Here is a 17,615-nt window from a genome sequence, read left to right on the forward strand (position 1 = left end):
TCTTGGCATAATGAGGAAAAAATAATTCCTCAAAAAGTTAAAAAGTGAAATAAAATGTAAAGCTGTCAGTGAAAGAAGGAAAGAATAACCCACCACACCACAATTCAGAAAACCAGAGTTTATGAGACACGTGTTGTGTTTTCCTGGATATGCAAATGTTGTTTTATTAAAGAGAGAGGGATATGGTATATATTTTCATCTAACTACCACATCTTAAGTAATCAGTTCAGGCTCTTATGATGAAATCTTTAATTACTAGAAGTGTGTCATTAGTTAGATGTAGAATGAATGATAGTACCGTGTTTTATTGCCTCACATGATATAGCCATTTGTGCCATAAATTCATTGACCTCATCTTAAATGATGAGTCCTGGAAGACAGACTTGATTCATTATTTCTTAAGTGACAGTTTTTCCTCTAATAATTTTTTGCTTCATCAGAAAGATTGCTTTTCTGTATTTTTAGATCAGTATTCTGAATTGAAATTTAATAAGGCAAGGACACGCTCTCTCTCTCTCTCTCTGTCTCTCTCTCTCTCTCTCTGTCTCTCTCTCTCTCACGTTACCCAAAACAAGATAGTCATGAACTGTCACACTACTACTTGAACAATTTGGGATGCTGCTGAAAATCAAGCAGCTAACCATAGGTCTTTGCTTTAATGGGAAAGTTTGATGAAATAGGATTTTGCTTCTAACTTTGATGTCTGTAATTCTTTTTATGTCAAAATAGATGAGATATGGTGGAGAATTCTCATTTGACAATTGGGATAGATCTATGAGCATTCCTTATTCATCACTGGATTACTGAAAATGAAGGAAGGGAAGGGAGAACATATAAATTATATTTAGATTATTATTATTTTTTACTCCGTTTGAAAATATTTATTTGGCTTGAGGAAACAGGAATCCTTTGGAGGCAAATAATTCAATCTGGCAATTTAAAAACCAATTAAGGATTTCAGAAAACTCTTCTCCCTTATGGCTAAAAAATAAGATCCAAAAAAATATGCCAGAAAATGGGTATATTATTTTAATTGGTTTAATTCATTGATAATTTTTTAAGTCAATGATTAAAGAAGCTATTTTTGATCCTTCACTTCAAGCTTGTAAATTTGTACTTCAGGCTTTCTGTGGATGCCTAATATTGAAACAGAAGCAGGTGGTTTATTTCATAGTGGAATTTAAGTGCCATATCATTATACATTAATTTTATTTAAATGATCAGGTTTATAAAACAATAACTTACATGCATCATGTTTCTAATACTTGTTTACTTAACCTTTATCTAAATGAAAAATTTGAGGGTCTGATGGATTCTGTGGGTCTCTTCTCATCAGAGGCAGTTCTGCACTTTTTTGTAAACTGGGCATCTCAATTATGATAAAAACTTCCCTTAATTCAAGAGGAACATGAAACACTATAGTAAAACACAGGAGTATATTAGCATTGAAACTTTTTTTACCACTTTAATAACAGCAACAGTTTTGATAGCTAAATTGAAAGAATGCCTTTCTAATCATCAAAGGTAACTCAGCAGTTTTCTCACTCTCCAAAATTTTTTGCAAGAAATAGTTTGAAAGGGCAGTTTGATGAGACTAAACAAAACACGAATGTGTGCCAACATGTTGTTCAATCTCACACCATCAAGTTTATTATCTGCAAATATCAGTGGAAAAAAAGCGAGAAGGAAAAGAGTGGATTTACACATACAGACCCACATCTGCCACGTGCGTGTTCGCCCATGATCACATACCAGCATGCCACCACTGTTTACAATCAAGGAGAGCTGAGAGTTAAATGAGATGAGTAATCAAATGCCCAGCATATGTTGTTTTTGCATTGTTTATGTGACCAATCATTATTAAAATTTATCATCTTTTAATTATATCAGTTTATGATAGTTTTTAAAAAAAACCAACACGCACCAACAACAGAACAACAGACAGCCTCTTCAACAAAAACAGGGTCTCATTTAGAACAATATTGAAACCAGTGCTTTATTGGGGGAGAGACTCAAATTCAATAGACTCCCCATTGCAGTGTTTCACAATTCTTTCTTTGCTGCTATATATGGCTTGAGTGCTGAGAAAATGCCCCCCCCAAAAAAAAAGGAAAAAAAGAAAAAAGATTGTGTGTGTAAAACTCTGTCAAAAAAAAGTAAGGCACTGAAAGAACTATTGAAAATTTTGACATCTGTTTATCTGTTTATAGCTATGGCAAGATTACTCATATTAATTCTTGTTTAAAATGCCATATGAAGGAAAGACATTTGTGCAAACAAGAGTCATATTTGAATTGTAGACCATGTCTTCACCATCTGTGAGAGCTGATGGTGTTGCAAAATTAATGTGTTAATGAAATCACAATAATTTCTCCAAAGTAATGGGTTCTGAAGCTGAGAATGAGTATTTTTTGAACTTTGATGTCTAGTGATTTCCAATTGGGAGAAGCTCTCAGCCTTTAATTAGTTCTGCAGCCCAACTTTAAAATAAATTTGGTGATGTCTTTCTTTTGCCAGGAGTAGATTTGAAGGGGGGAAAAAGCCATAACAACTTTTGGAAAATGTTCTCTGGTTTTTGAAAAGTTGTTAAATAAGACTGCCTGCCAAGAAATGTCACCAAAAATTCTGACTACTGAGAGAGAGTGGGCAAACAGCTCAAAAAATAATTCTAGCTTGCTGCAACATCACAGGTTGGGAATAGCTAAACCTCACACAGACTTCATGATTAATTCCAAGTTTCTCCTTGGAAGCCAGACATAATGATGTTCAGCGCTTTGTGTTATTGGTTAACACAGTACACTCTTTCCAACTGCATTATCAAACATAGTCAACAGTGTAAAGTGACTTCGCATGAGGAGAATTGTAAGGGGTAATATTTCAAGCCCATTGAACTTTCTGGAGAACCTTTCCCTCCAAAACTCTTTAGGTTTGCATTTACAATGAGCCTGTCTGACAAGTGAAAATGTGTGGGCAGGTACATTGGACAGGTATATATATTCCCTTTTCTCAGAACCATCTTTAAGTCATGCTTAAAGGGGACAACACAATTTCTTTAAGAAGAAAGAATAGGAGGTTTTGATAATTGGTATTCTGAAGGGCTCATATTTATAAAGCCAACCCATCATTTTACAAACATTTCAGAATTTTACCCTTTTAGAAGGAAACAGTTCTACCTGTTTGAGAAGTGCTGGTAAAGTTTAAAAGAACCTTTATGTGAAACACGAAACGTCATCTACCCAGGTAAATTGCTTGTCTTACCTGTTGTGGTTTTTTATTACTGTGTTGTAGGTATGTGACTGGTGTAAGCACATAAGACACACAAAAGAATACCTGGATTTTGGGGACGGGGAAAGAAGGCTTCAGTTCTGCAGTGCAAAATGTCTCAATCAATACAAAATGGACATTTTCTACAAAGAGACCCAGGCCAATCTTCCAGCTGGGCTGTGCAGCACATTACACCCTCCCATGGAAAATAAAGCAGAAGGCACCGGGGTGCAGCTGCTCACTCCAGACTCTTGGAATATCCCGCTAACAGATGCTCGGAGGAAGGCCCCCTCCCCTGTGGCTACAGCTGGCCAAAGCCAAGGCCCTGGCCCGTCGGCGTCCACCACCGTCTCTCCATCTGACACTGCCAACTGCTCTGTCACTAAAATCCCCACGCCAGTGCCCAAGTCCATCCCCATCAGCGAGACTCCAAATATCCCTCCTGTCTCCGTCCAGCCACCTGCTAGCATCGGGCCTCCCCTTGGCGTCCCGCCTCGCAGCCCTCCCATGGTGATGACCAACCGCGGCCCGGTGCCGCTGCCCATCTTCATGGAGCAGCAGATCATGCAGCAGATCCGCCCGCCCTTCATCCGCGGGCCTCCGCACCATGCCTCCAACCCCAACAGCCCCCTGTCCAACCCCATGCTTCCCGGCATCGGGCCCCCGCCCGGTGGCCCCAGAAACCTGGGCCCCACTTCCAGCCCCATGCACCGGCCCATGCTATCGCCCCACATCCACCCCCCGAGCACCCCCACCATGCCCGGGAACCCCCCAGGCCTGCTGCCCCCGCCGCCCCCGGGCGCTCCGCTGCCGAGTCTTCCCTTCCCGCCAGTGAGCATGATGCCAAATGGCCCGATGCCGGTACCCCAGATGATGAATTTCGGGCTGCCGTCGCTTGCCCCGCTGGTGCCGCCCCCGACCCTGCTCGTGCCGTACCCTGTGATCGTGCCCCTACCGGTGCCCATCCCCATCCCCATCCCTATCCCTCACGTCAACGACTCCAAGCCCCCCAACGGGTTCTCCAGCAACGGGGAGAACTTCATTCCGAGCGCCCCTGGCGACTCCGCGGCGGCGGGCGGCAAGCCAAGCGGACACTCCCTGTCCCCCCGGGACTCCAAGCAGGGCTCGTCCAAGTCCGCGGACTCGCCCCCCGGCTGCTCGGGCCAGGCCCTGAGCCTGGCGCCCACGCCCGCCGAGCACGGCCGGAGCGAGGTGGTGGACCTGACGCGGCGCGCCGGCAGCCCCCTGGGCCCCCCGGGCGCGGGCGGCCAACTCGGCTTCCCAGGCGTGCTGCAGGGCCCGCAGGACGGCGTCATCGACCTGACCGTGGGCCACCGGGCCCGGCTGCACAACGTGATCCACCGCGCGCTGCACGCGCACGTCAAGGCGGAGCGCGAGCCGGGCGCCGCGGAGCGCAGGACCTGCGGCGGCTGCAGGGACGGCCACTGCAGCCCGCCCGCCGCCGGCGACCCAGGCCCGGGCGCCCCGGCGGGCCCCGAGGCGGCCGCGGCCTGCAACGTCATCGTGAACGGCACGCGCGGCGCCGCCGCCGAGGGCGCTAAGAGCGCGGAGCCGCCTCCCGAGCAGCCGCCGCCGCCACCGCCGCCCGCGCCCCCCAAGAAGCTGCTGTCGCCTGAGGAACCGGCGGTGAGCGAGCTAGAATCGGTCAAGGAGAACAACTGTGCTTCCAACTGCCACCTGGACGGGGAGGCGGCCAAAAAGCTGATGGGCGAGGAGGCCCTGGCGGGGGGCGACAAGTCAGACCCGAACCTTAATAACCCCGCGGACGAGGACCATGCCTATGCTCTGCGGATGCTGCCCAAGACCGGCTGCGTGATCCAGCCTGTGCCAAAACCCGCGGAGAAGGCTGCCATGGCGCCGTGCATCATCTCCTCGCCCATGCTCAGCGCCGGGCCCGAGGACCTGGAGCCGCCGCTCAAAAGGAGGTGCCTCCGAATTAGAAATCAGAATAAGTAAAAGGTTTGTATGTCCGCCGGGCACTTCTCCGCACCAGCCAGTGCACCTCTCCTTACTTCTGACAAGGCAGAAGCGAGAGTTGTAATTATAGTCATGATTTTACCGTGTGTGTGTTATATTGCACCCGGTGTGGTCACGCTATCAACATTCTGAGCCAGCAGCTCTGATGCTGAGTTGTTCAGTAGCATCATTCCCATTTTACAGCCGAGGAAACTGAGCCACAGCGTGTGAGTGCCAAGCCCCAGGTCACTTACTTGAGGGGAGAGCTCAGTCTCCAACCTGTCATGAAATACTGTCTCTCCAATTACACTTTTATTATCATGCTCATCTCCGTAAATCACCCTATTGGAGAAGAGGAGGATGGGGGGAGGGAGAAGAGATTAACTTGGGACACCTAAATGTGTGATCATGACGTTGCAGGGCAGTGGTGAAATGTCCAGTGAACCCATGAGCTGGGCCACCTACCAAATAGAGCTGGTTGCCTCATTGGCAGAATGTCACCAAATGTTTTTGATAAGGACGGGATTCCATTTGTAAAGTGAGAGTGAAACCTAACTCTTACATGCATATGTCAGCTGAACCCAGGCCACTGAGTCCTATTTGCCTGGCAGGGTGTCTTTCCTGTTCATGGGGTCTCCTTCCTGCAGTTTGGCACCAAGCAGCGTCCCCCAGGGTAGGCCTCAAGCGTCACTGACCAGCTTTGCTCTCTCCCCCTTTTGGGGCCCGGCGGCTCAGCTGATGAGTTGCTCACCTTTGCAGGTAATGGGAGGCTTCGATAGGGAAGAGGGTGGCATTGCTAAAGTGAGTGACACTGCACATCTCTGACCTCATAGACTCCTGCCTAATGCCAAGTGAGCCGCTGAGAGTGAGTTAAATTTTTCAGTATTGGGAAGGGGAACTAACATGTGTGCCTGTCATAGGCAGAGGTGGCCTCATTTGCCCCTCCTGCCAATCTTGGTGGAATAGGCATCATCTGTATCTCACCAAGGAGGCAGTTGAAGCTTAGATACTGTGCCTGAAGCAGAGCCCGTACATGGGGAAGCAGTATTCAACTCAGGCCTGTCAGACACAGCCCAAGCTCTCCGCTCTATCCAAGTGGGCATCAAACAGGCCAAAATTCAGTTGAGTTTATCAACTTCTTATGGAGAGGAAGAAGAGAGATGAGCATTTATTATTATAGGTACAAGTGTACCTAACTTGTAGACTGCTCCTTCCAGGGACTAGGGAGATACAAAGGCAAATATGATGGTGTGCCCCCATCTGGTGGGAGTGCAAACTCCAGGAGGAAGGAAGCGGGGGCCAGGAGAGTGGATCTCATAAGATGAATAATTGCTCACATTTGTATGCAGGCTGTCTTCTAAGTGTTTTTCAGTAGTATTTGGATCTGGATCCATAGGACAATTATCGTCTTCATTTTATTGATGAGGAAACCAAGACAGAAACGTTAAAGTAACTTGCCCAAGATTTTACCAAATTAGCAGAGTTGAGATGCAAATCCAGGCTGTCTGACTCCAGAGCTGCATTTTTTTAAAAACCACTATAGGAGAATAGGCTAATTAGTTTCTTTATTACCCTACATACTAAAATTGTTTTACCCACCTCAGTGGGTAAAACAACTCTCAGTTGTCGTAAGAGAAAGTTTCTTAAAAAACAAACAAAAACTGAGTCTACCTCCTAACTTCTCTAAGTGTTCAGACAGTTGAATTCTTGTTTCTGCAGCACCAACAAGCCTACATTACCAACCCGTTACTCTACAGTGGGAAATACAAACGTGGAGCACAGCACTTGCTGTGGTGTGTCCAGTCCCTGGTCTCTAAGTTGGGCCCCTAGCATAGCCAGGAGATTGGGAAGCACAGACCAGAGCAAGGAGACTTGTCGGTTGTAGAAGAAAGGTTTCTCAGCCACCATCGTTCGAGGTTTCCTTTTCCTCTGATGGCTTTGCCAGTAGAGGAAGAATACTAAAAATGAGTTCACCATTCCTTCTTGTTTTTACATCTACAAGTTCTGCTGCCTGAAGACAGATGGCCTCAGCCTTCTCACAGTCACCTCAATTGAAAATGCCCCTGATTTCTTCACGAGAGTAATTTAATCTGGTTGACAAAGCTGTGAGTAATGGGAAGGTGTGTGACAAAAAAGGTGACGGCCTTCAGAAAGTCAGAAAGCATTGGAAATTGTCACTTTAAACACATTCTAATATCACTCATTCAGGCGAGGCTGAAACAAGAATGGGAGAGGGTGAGAGATTTTACTATGATACCATCACTGGAGTGAGAAGTGACCAGGTCAAGAATAGTGACACTAACGTATGAGTAGCATGGGACCAAAATAACATAAAAACATAAAATATACGATGGCTATTTGGATGATATGTGTTTCTGAATAAAGAATCAGTCTTGTAGGTGGACCAGAATCATTAAAGATATTAACCTGGCTCCAGACAATTTCAGAAGATGTGGTGATGAAATTACCCACTACCTCTTGAGATTGAAGAGTTCTTTCAATGATGGGTCCCCCAAGAAATTACAGCTTTTCTTTAAAATCAGAAATACTCAGGCTTTGTCAGCTACGAAAGAGTGACAAGGCAAGTGATTTAAGATGGGGAAAAACCACCTCTCCTCCACTAAATCACATTTCCTCTTGCCCTCAGAAGTTCCGTGTCACCTCACAGCACAGTCTCAACCTGCCACAATTTACTCACATTCTCTGGCCCTTCCTGGTTTATTTTATTTATTTATTTATTTATTTATTTATTTATTTATTTATGTATTATAATTTTTTGAGACAGAGTCTGGCTCTGACACCCAGGCTGGAGTGCAGTGGCGCGACCTTGGCTCACTGCAACCTCCACCACCTGGGTTCAAGTGATTTTCCTGCCTCAGCCTCCTGAGTAGCTGGGACTATAGCCACGTGCCACGATGCCCAGCTAATCTTTGTATTTTAGTAGAGACAGGGTTTTGCCATTTTGGCCAGGCTGGTCTCGAACTCCTGACCTTAGGTGATCTACCCACCTCGGCCTCCCAAAGTGCTGGGATTACAGGTGTGAGCCAACGCGCCCAGGCCCCTTCCTGTTTTTTTGTGCACATGTGGTGCTGTTTTTCTTCTATGCCTTCAGAAACCCAGACCGTTCATACGGTTGGGGAAATTGGAAATGTATCCACTGAATAAAGGACCGTATGGCTTTTGTGCCCTGATGCTGAACACTGGTGACAAGTTAAAGCCAAAGTGGAAAGCGTTACAAACCAAAACCAAAACTCAGGCTGAGATGTGGTGGGTGAGGTGGAGGTGAATGATTTCTCCGTGTGCTTGTTGGTGATTCATTATATATTATTTCTCATATATATTCATTGTATATTATATAGGATAATCTGTCAATAACTTCAGTCAGCATCTTCATTCTTCTCACTATGTCTGCCTTTTTCATACTGTAGTACTATTTTATTATTTTTATTTTATTTTATTTTATTTTTTTTGAGACAGTCTTGCTCTGTTGCCCAGGCTGGAGTGCAGTGGCGCAATCTGGGCTCACTGCAACCTCCGCCTCCTGGGTTGAAGCAATTCTCCTGCCTCAGCCTCCTGACTAGCTGGAATTACAGGCACATGCCACCATGCCCAGCTGATTTTTTATATTTTTGGTAGAGATGGGGTTTCACCATGTTAGCTAGGCTGGTCTCAAACTCCTGACCTCAAGTGATCTTCCCACCTTGGTCTCCCAAAGTGCTGGGATTACAGGCGTGAGCCGCCGCACCCGGTCTGTAGTACTGTTTTAAAAAATCATTTAAAATAAATCAAAAGCAGACCAAAGTATCTAGAAATTAGCAACCGAGGCAGCTACAGTTGTCTTCAAGGAAGTCTTATTTGCTAGTTCTTTGTAAATTACAGGGTTTTTTTCCCCATTTGGAAATTATTCTGTTCCTGGTCACCTGCCTTTATGCATTCTTGTGTGTTGATATGATTACAAATGATTTCAGTGGACAGCTATTTTCCCCAGATGCAGAACTAATTTAGTTGAAGATTTTAAAGGTTGTAAACTTCCTTTGATCTTCAACTTTTAAGACTCCAAATACCAGTTCTGCAGCTTCTGTAAGCTGGAAAAAATATCCCCCCAAATAATAAGGAAAACAATGTATAAACATTTTCCAAACTATTCTATCCACAAAGAATTCCATTTATAAATGGAATATTCCCTTCTTTGTCTTTGCCTAGGAGCTTGGGGGATAGCTGTTTGTATTTGTACATTTTCTGCATTTCTACAGTTTACACTTGTTTATGGTACATTGGAGAGTTCAGAGTAACCATTTGCAAATGTTTGAAGATATTCAAAAGAAAATATTCCCCCTCCTCAGTATTCCAGGGAAATGACATAGACTCTTTAAGTAAAATAATCAATGGAAAAAATGTGTACAAGGAGTAATCCTTTCATCATCACTTTTTCCATTCTCAAGGAGCAACAGGTCCATACAACTTTCCACCTTTGTGGCTCCCAAATTTCTTTTTTTTTTTTTGTTATTGTACTTTAAGTTTTAGGGTACATGTGCACAATGTGCAGGTTTGTTACATATGTACCCATGTGCCATGTTGGTGTGTGTGGCTCCCAAATTTCTAAGTTTCAAAAACCAGAAAGAAAATATGAGACCCTTTTTCCTGGTCCCAATTCCATGATACTACTCCAGGGTCAGCAGGGGGGACTTGACTTCTTATTTTCTCATGGAAAGCTGGAGGAGGCACCTGTAGTTTGGCTTTTTAGAGTTTAATTATTAGTCTGGTCATGGAGCCACAGTCCTAGAAACAACTGTTCCAAGGCAAGGAGTTTGCTTCACTGGAGAAGCCAAAAGGGTGAAGGTCACAAATAAGTTTTTTGCCAATTTAGTTTCTCAAACTGAGAAGTTCAAGAGAGGAGGCTGTCTGGGAGGAGGTTGGGAAGTCAGTCCATACATTCGAAACAATACTATAGGTGTCTACTTTTAAAACAAGGAAAAGAAGGAAAACTGAGAGTGACAAGAGGAAATCAGTATAAATGGGATGTGCTCGGATCCTGTGTCAGACTTGTGCTATCTAATGGTCCAGTACTTGACTATTGGGAATATTAATTGGTGACAATCCCTAAGGTAAGGGTTAGTTTGTCTGTTAGGATGCAGTTGGCACATATAGTTCTAGGTAGAGCTACTTCAAAGAGCCAGAAAGAAGACACCAGGTCTGTGTCATGGACACATGTTAGTGGGAGGACTTGGGAGTGTGCTTCCTGTGATCATTTCAGACTTGTAGGGGAAAGTTTTCTGGAATGAATGGTGCCAAGATTGGCCTGAGGTATGTCCCATTCAATGCTGCTGGGACCATGTTAACCCTTATGACCAGGGACTTGGAGGGAAGGTTTTAATGTACAAGCATCCAACTTTTATATATGATGTCAATCAGGTTATGATGGGATATGAAATGACATCTGTGACTGGATATTTATTACTTCCAGATGTACCCATAACCTTCCATCTTCAGCAGGACTGGGACTAGAGGGAAGCAAAGGAAGGGCTTAGGACAGAGACTTGGAGGAGGCACCCACTCAGGGTCATGCTAGTGCAGCACTGGTCCTGGCTCTGTCTCCAGATCCATATGGCAGCTCCCTAAAGCTGGTCTCCTGGCCCCCTGGACTCGTCCATGGATGGCCTTCAGCAACTCCCCCTGAAATTTCATGGAAAGTTCTATGTGCCTATGCACAGAGGCATTTTCATGGGAGAAGAGCTCCATAGATTTTGGCTCCAGAAAAAGTATGCTCTATATCTCTGAAGAACTATCTTACCTTATTATGGAGCAATATCTGAGTTGAAATTTTTCTTGTTTCTCTGAGGAAGCTGAATTAATGGAAAGTTTCTCTTAAAACTTAGAATATATTGTTTGGCAATTTCTGCTGTGGGCCTAATACTGCAGAATCAAAGTTGGATCATGTAGCACTTGCCTCAATAAGATTGCCTTAGTGACACAATGCAAAAGGTTATAGACTTTTCTTCAAGTTACCATTTCCCACAAGGGCCTATGATGAAAGAAGAAAAGAGAAGCAAGAAAAGAAATAAGCTAGATACTTCCCCAGCACTTGGACCTTCAAAATTTGTATGATATAGGGAGACACTGTTCTTCTGTGGAAAGATCTTCTACCCTGCCACTGAGGCCAAGAAAGCAGAATGGCCAGAGTCAGAGAGGTGGACAGGTCGGTGAACACCAGGGCATTGATATGGCAGTGTCTGGGAGCACTGCCCATGTTCCCTATCTCCCCAGTATGCCTCTTTACTTGGAGAGACTGCACTTGGAAAGAGAGACGCGTTCGGCCAGCTATTAACCAGCCGTTGCCCAGGAGGGCACTGGAAATCAATTCCCTGACTGCTTTCCAATGAGTCACTCCCTCGCCGGCCTAAGCTGCTGCCTGTGCAGCATGTTCAATCATTTACACCTACCTTCATGCAGACAAGTGCTGCAGAGGGGCAGAGATGACTGAGGACCAAAATACACTGCACCGTGGAACACTTACCTCATGTTGTGGAACACTTACCCTCACCCGAACGCCCCACCTTTTCCAGACTTTCCTGCGTAAGAGATCGTGCCAAAGGGACGGGGTGGCCATGCTGTTTTCTTTTACCATGTCCTGCACAACTTATTTTGTATCCTTCAGTTGCTGTCTTAAGTGCATAGCACTTTCCGTGTGGATGGATGTTAGGGCAATGCATTCTGCATGTGTAAACTTTTTCTTAGTGCCTCAAAGGGCATAAACGAAATTCATTCAGAGAAAGAAAGAAATTAGCTTTAAAAAATAAACAATTTAGCACTGGCATCGTTTAACAGGGTCCCATTCTCAAGGAAATGGGGTAAACGCCATTTCAGACACCAGTTCTAAATACTAACTGCAGAGAGCTCTTCTCCAGATTTGTGGATTTCCACAGCATAGAAAAAAAAATAGGGTGGGGCCAGGACTGGGAACATGAGACCATCAACAAGGAGGGGAAGTACACACACATGCACAAAACTTATTTCAAGGGTCATCGAAAAGATTCTAGTGAAAAATGACTGGAGCAAAAGCAAATGACAATAACAAAAACTTGGAATTATTCTCTAATGCTTTAAAATAGTCCCGAGTGTACTACATAGTTTTAAATTGGAAATCAGTCAAGTTACCTAACTCTGCCACTCCTTGGACTGAATTATGATCATAAGCAAAAAATGCTTGTGCAATTGTACTATGTGGCCCAGATGTACAGCCCTGAGTAGAGAGATGGGGGCAGAGCAGACCTGGCTTTCCAGGTAGCCAAGGGGTCAGGGCTGGGGCAAATCAAAGCTTCCAGTGCTCCCAGCCTCATTCCCATCCAGATATTTGGCTGCACCAGCACTAGTTGTCTCATCATTTTCCCCTCTGAACCTCTGGTTTGTTGTCTGTCTTTGATATAGTAAGCTGTGTTTTGTTCTGGGTAAAAAGGGAAGTAAGAATGCGACTGATAGTACTTAAAGAACAAAAGGGAGAAATGCTTCATGAATTCATTTGATATGGAACATCGACCTAACATCCAAAAAAATGCAACTAAAAAGTAGATCTTTCCCTCATTTGCATGGCTTATTTCCCCAGACATGTTTTTGGTATTGAAAATGAATGGTATTCCCATACAACATGTGTCTCAATTTGTAATGATATCCTCCTTGCAGCTGGCTTAGTTCTGCAAGTGTTTCTAAAATGTTACTGTCTTAAATTTGAACCAACCTACAATAACAAATTATCTAGAAGCAAAGTGGCTAAACGGCATTTGGTGAGAGAAGGGGAAACCCTGTATTTCATCCTTCAACTCTTGTTTTAGAAATTCAGACTGTAACATGATCTCTTTCCAAAGGAATCTACACATGCACACTTTAAAAATTGTGCAGATTGGGTGTTGTGGGAGCAAGAATGATCAGGTTTAAGTTTCTCTGCAAAGCTCTGCATCCCATCAACAAGCTCTTCTGATATTTTAAACCCATATTTAGAGCAATTTCAAGATATTTGGAGCACATGTGGTTAAATGTAAAACTTTGTCATTATAATGTGTTAGATGCTTATACTTTAAATATTTATAAGCTTTTATTTATTTTTTATTTTTATTTTTTTCTGAGACGGCGTTTCACTCTGTTGCCAGGCTGGAGTGCAGTGGCGCGATCTCAGTCCACTGCAACCTCTGCCTTCTGGGTTCAAGCGATTCTCCTGCCTCAGCCTCCCAAGTAGCTGGGACTACAGGCACGCGCCACCACATCCAGCTATTTTTTTTGTATTTTTAATAGAGATGGGGTTTCACCATGTTGGCCAGGATGGTTTCCATCTCCTGACCTCATGATCCACTCATCTAGGCCTCCCAAAGTGCTGGGATTACAGGTATGAGCCACCATGCCCGGCCTTTATAAGCCATTTTTAAGTACTTTACCCAAAAGCCTTCTCCCACTAGAATACTATAGTTGAGTAGTATCTGAGCATCATTATAGAAGATACAAGATGAAGTTGCTGCAGCATGCATTCACATTCTTGCTTTTCTGGTTTTAATTCAAATGTCATTTTTAGTAGAATCAGCTTATTTTATTATTTTTAAAATGTATTAAAAAATCATAAACAAGATTGGTTGTCTGTGATTTAAAACAAAGAAATTCCCCAGCACTCAAAAGCTAAAGTGTTCTAACTTGAACTGTATTGAGTCCCACGCGTGAGCGTGGTGGCTCACTCCTGTAATCCCAGCACTTTGGGAGGCCAAGGCAGGTGGATCAAACTTAGGTCAGGAGTTCAAGACCAGCCTGGCCAACATGGGGAAACCCTGTCTCTACTAAAATTACAAAAAATTAGCTGGAGGTGATGGCGCGTGGCTGTAGTCCCAGCTACTCGGGAGGCTGAGGCATGAGAACAGCTTGAACCTGGAAGGCAGAGGTTGCAGTGAGCCGAATTCGTGCCACTGCACTCCAGCCTGGGCGACACAGTGAGACTCCATCTCAAAACAAAAAACAAACAAAAAACTTCCCATTAGAGTGTTGGATCTCAGTCTGTGTCCACATGAACTTAAAGTGTCATATTGTTCCTCTGAAATGTCTTAGGGACAATTTATTGGTGGTTGGATTGAATTCTTTACTATTTGCCTTCAGCCATCTTGGAAGCTAAGACATAGGATCCTGTCTTTATCATAGGTAGCCTGTTTGTGCACTTAATATGAAAAAGAGGAGGGGGAAACCCTTTTTCCAAACGTAGAATCCATTTAAGCTTTGGAGGTTATAAATTTCAAAGTGATCACAGGCCCCTGGGGCTCACACTCTTTTATGGATGGCAAAATACAACTTTCTGGTAAGAACGGGGAAAAGAAGGCTTTAAAAGGCTCATAAACTTGCTTGGACATCTAATAGCTCTTACCAAACAGCATTCTCATGAGTTAAGTGTAAATGAGTCAGAAACATATAGATCAAATTTCTTTTAAAATACACATGGGTTTAAAAATTAAGGCCAAAGTGCTTGGCAAAATAAGTTTTGGTTTTATCCAAACCCAAATGTTGAAAAAATAGTTCTAAGATTTGCCAACCCAAAAATACATGCAGGTCTCTTCAATCCTCCCATTAAATAAGATGGCATCATAAACATGGGACTTAGTGGCTATTTTCATAATCCCCAAGGTTTAGGCAACATGAACTTTAAATATTGATTGAAAGACTATGAAAAATTTTTGGTGGAAGAACATTATAACCTTGCAAATGAAGATGAGGGCTACTGGTTCAGGGTTCTAATCCTGATTTTGACAGCACTTCTCATTGTCTGATCAGATGATCAACTTGTCCTTTGTCTTAGCTCTGGGTGTGTGTATGCATGTGTGTGTGTGGCCTACGCATAGCAATAATAACTTTTAAAATCCTATTTTTGGATTTTATAAATCCTAAATTTATACTTAATTCATATATTACAATCTGTGAAACTTAATAACTCCTCATCATATCCAAACAGAGGGAAGCATCCCCTTTTGCTCATTCGTAGTTCAGAGATAGTCTTCATTTATTTCCCTAGAGGGTAAAACGTATCCATTTTGCACTAACAATATCTAATGCTGACTTTGCTCAGGTCTGTGTTATTAAAAGACGAGAGAGAGAGAGAGGTAAAGACAGAAAAGAAAAAAGTGGGGGAGGGTGTGTGGCAGGAGTCCTTGACTTTATTTGAAGAACTAATAACCTACTGAGAGACCAAAAAAAAAAAAAAAAGCCAAGGTCACTTTTACAAGCAACATGCAGAACCTGCAAACCGATGTGACACTACAGACAGTAGGCTTCAGCAAGAACAGGGACCAGGTCCAGTTCACTCATTGTTGTAACCAAGTGCCTAGCACAGGGGCTGGAAGAATGAGCATGCAAGTATTCAGTGATCACATGAATGAAAGCGTCTCCATAGAGGAACAGCTAATGAAGCTGCCTTGATGTAGTGCCTTCTGGTAGATGAATTCTGAATTCTGAACCTGAGGAGGGATGTGGGCTGGCAATCAGGGGTGGAGAAATGTGGGGTGAAGTAGCATGTTAAAGGGCACAGACACAGAAAAGAGCAAGCTGTGTTAGGGATGACCTTCCGGTTCTCTTGGCTGGAACAAAGGGCTTGTCCACAAAGGGTGAGAAGCATGAGGCTGGAGGAGAGTGGGAAGGTGGTAGAACAGGAGTTTGGGGAATTTGTACTCAATACATTGGGCAACGTCACTGTGGCCTCAAGCACAAGAATGACAAGATGAAATCTGTGTTTGAGGAAAATTACTTGAGCAGCTGTTCGTAGACTGCAAGACTGGCATTGCTAAAGCTGATGGTTGCATTCTGATGGCAGGCTAATTGCCAGCAGTTGATTCTAAACATTGGAGGACGTCATCGCTGAAGTGCGAGGGACATGCGCTGCCAGATCTATGGGTTAAGTATGGAAAGCCATTGCCTCTGGACAGTGAGAAGAACTTTCTTTGTGCTGAGTGGGCCTAAGGAAATGTCACAATGCACAGTGGAAGGAAATCTCACAATCAACAGACCATTCCAGGGTCTAAAAAGGAAGATGCTGGCTTGGCTCCAGATGGCCACAGAAACAGAGGCCCCACCCTTCTGACCAACCAGCAGCTCTGAGCCTTAAGCCAGCAGGGAAGGGCAGATGTGGGCTGCTGTTTCATGCGTGCACAGAGGCAGGCCCTGGCTCTTGCAGCAGCGGACTTCACGGATGCGGAATGTGGAGGTTGCACAGCGATGCCTAGACTGTCTGTCCTTAGACCGAAGGGCAACAGAAAGGCCCAGGGGGCTTGATCTATATTCCTTAGACATCTCCGGAGATTTTCTCAGAATCAGAATCAGATCCTCCCATGGCCTGCAGCTACTTTTAAGAAAGTTTGGCAACCTTTTGGAGATGTCCTCTTCTCTTTTTTGACTTTCCAGGCTGTAAACCTTCAGAAGCTTCCACATGTGCCAGTGGGCTCCTGGTGGTGAAGGAAGGTGGCAGTGTGGTTTAGTGGAAAAGAATATCTGCTCTGGAGTTGGGCCAGCTTGGGTTCACATCCCAGCAGAGACACTTACCAGGTGAGGGAGAAAGGGACTTCAGCTCTCTGAGCCTCAGTCTCTATGTCATGAGTAATAAGATTGCTGTAAGAGACAGGCAAGGAAATGTATAAGGTGTGGCTCATCACAGATGCCCTAAAATGGCAGTTGCCATCCTGTTAGAAAGGATGCATTGCCTAAGGACAGAGCTCGGGGCTGGAGTGAGACCTGCCTGGGTTTGAAAACTGGCTGGGTCACTTACCAGCTGTGAGGATTTGGACAAGTTTTACAACCTCTCTGGGCCTGCATTTTCTCATTAAATAATTATAATAGCTAATATTTATTGAGCACTTTCTACATGTAGGCAGTGTTTTAAATGCTACATACCAACAATGCATGAGACTTAGCATTATTAAGCCCATTTTGCAGATGAAGAGACTGAGGCATGGAGAGGTTAAGTATGCCACCCAGAGTCATGTGGCCAGTAAATGGCAGTGCTGAGATGTGACTGGCAGCCTGGCTCCAGAGTTTCCATGCAAAACCACTGTCCATGGCTTATGTATAAAAAATGAAGATAATTACCCCTACTTCATGCAGTTATCAGCTCCAATGTAAATAACAAGTTAAAATGTCGGAGCTACCTGGCTCATAGTAGATGCTTATTACAAAAATTGTCATGGTAGCCCCTGCAGCCCAGAACTTCTTCCCTTGGATGTGTAATGGAAAATAATGAAACACTTCCACGTTGTCAACCTCAGAGGTTAGGGAAACCATTCCAGAAATTCTCATAAAATCTCTGGTTCCACTTTTACAAGTTGAGACTGCAACAAAGAGAGCGAGTGCCCAAGGTCACAAGGTGGCGC

The 17,615-nt window shown here is 44.1% G+C and overlaps 1 protein-coding gene across 2 annotated transcripts in view; it reads left to right on the forward strand.

The window, feature by feature from the left end:
• The window catches only part of SOBP (sine oculis binding protein homolog), a 171,308-nt gene that overhangs the window by 141,219 nt on the left and 12,474 nt on the right, over positions 1-17,615 (forward strand). For both annotated transcript variants that reach the window (XM_030809531.1, XM_030809532.1), the window contains one exon: positions 3,289-5,244. In XM_030809531.1, the coding sequence (XP_030665391.1) occupies positions 3,289-5,241 (1,953 nt within the window). In that variant the 3' untranslated portion in view covers positions 5,242-5,244. The remainder of the gene's footprint in view (positions 1-3,288; positions 5,245-17,615) is intronic.

This window comes from Nomascus leucogenys, chromosome 3 (genome assembly GCF_006542625.1).
Source record: "Nomascus leucogenys isolate Asia chromosome 3, Asia_NLE_v1, whole genome shotgun sequence".
In the NCBI taxonomy this organism is placed as follows: Eukaryota; Metazoa; Chordata; class Mammalia; order Primates; family Hylobatidae; genus Nomascus; species Nomascus leucogenys.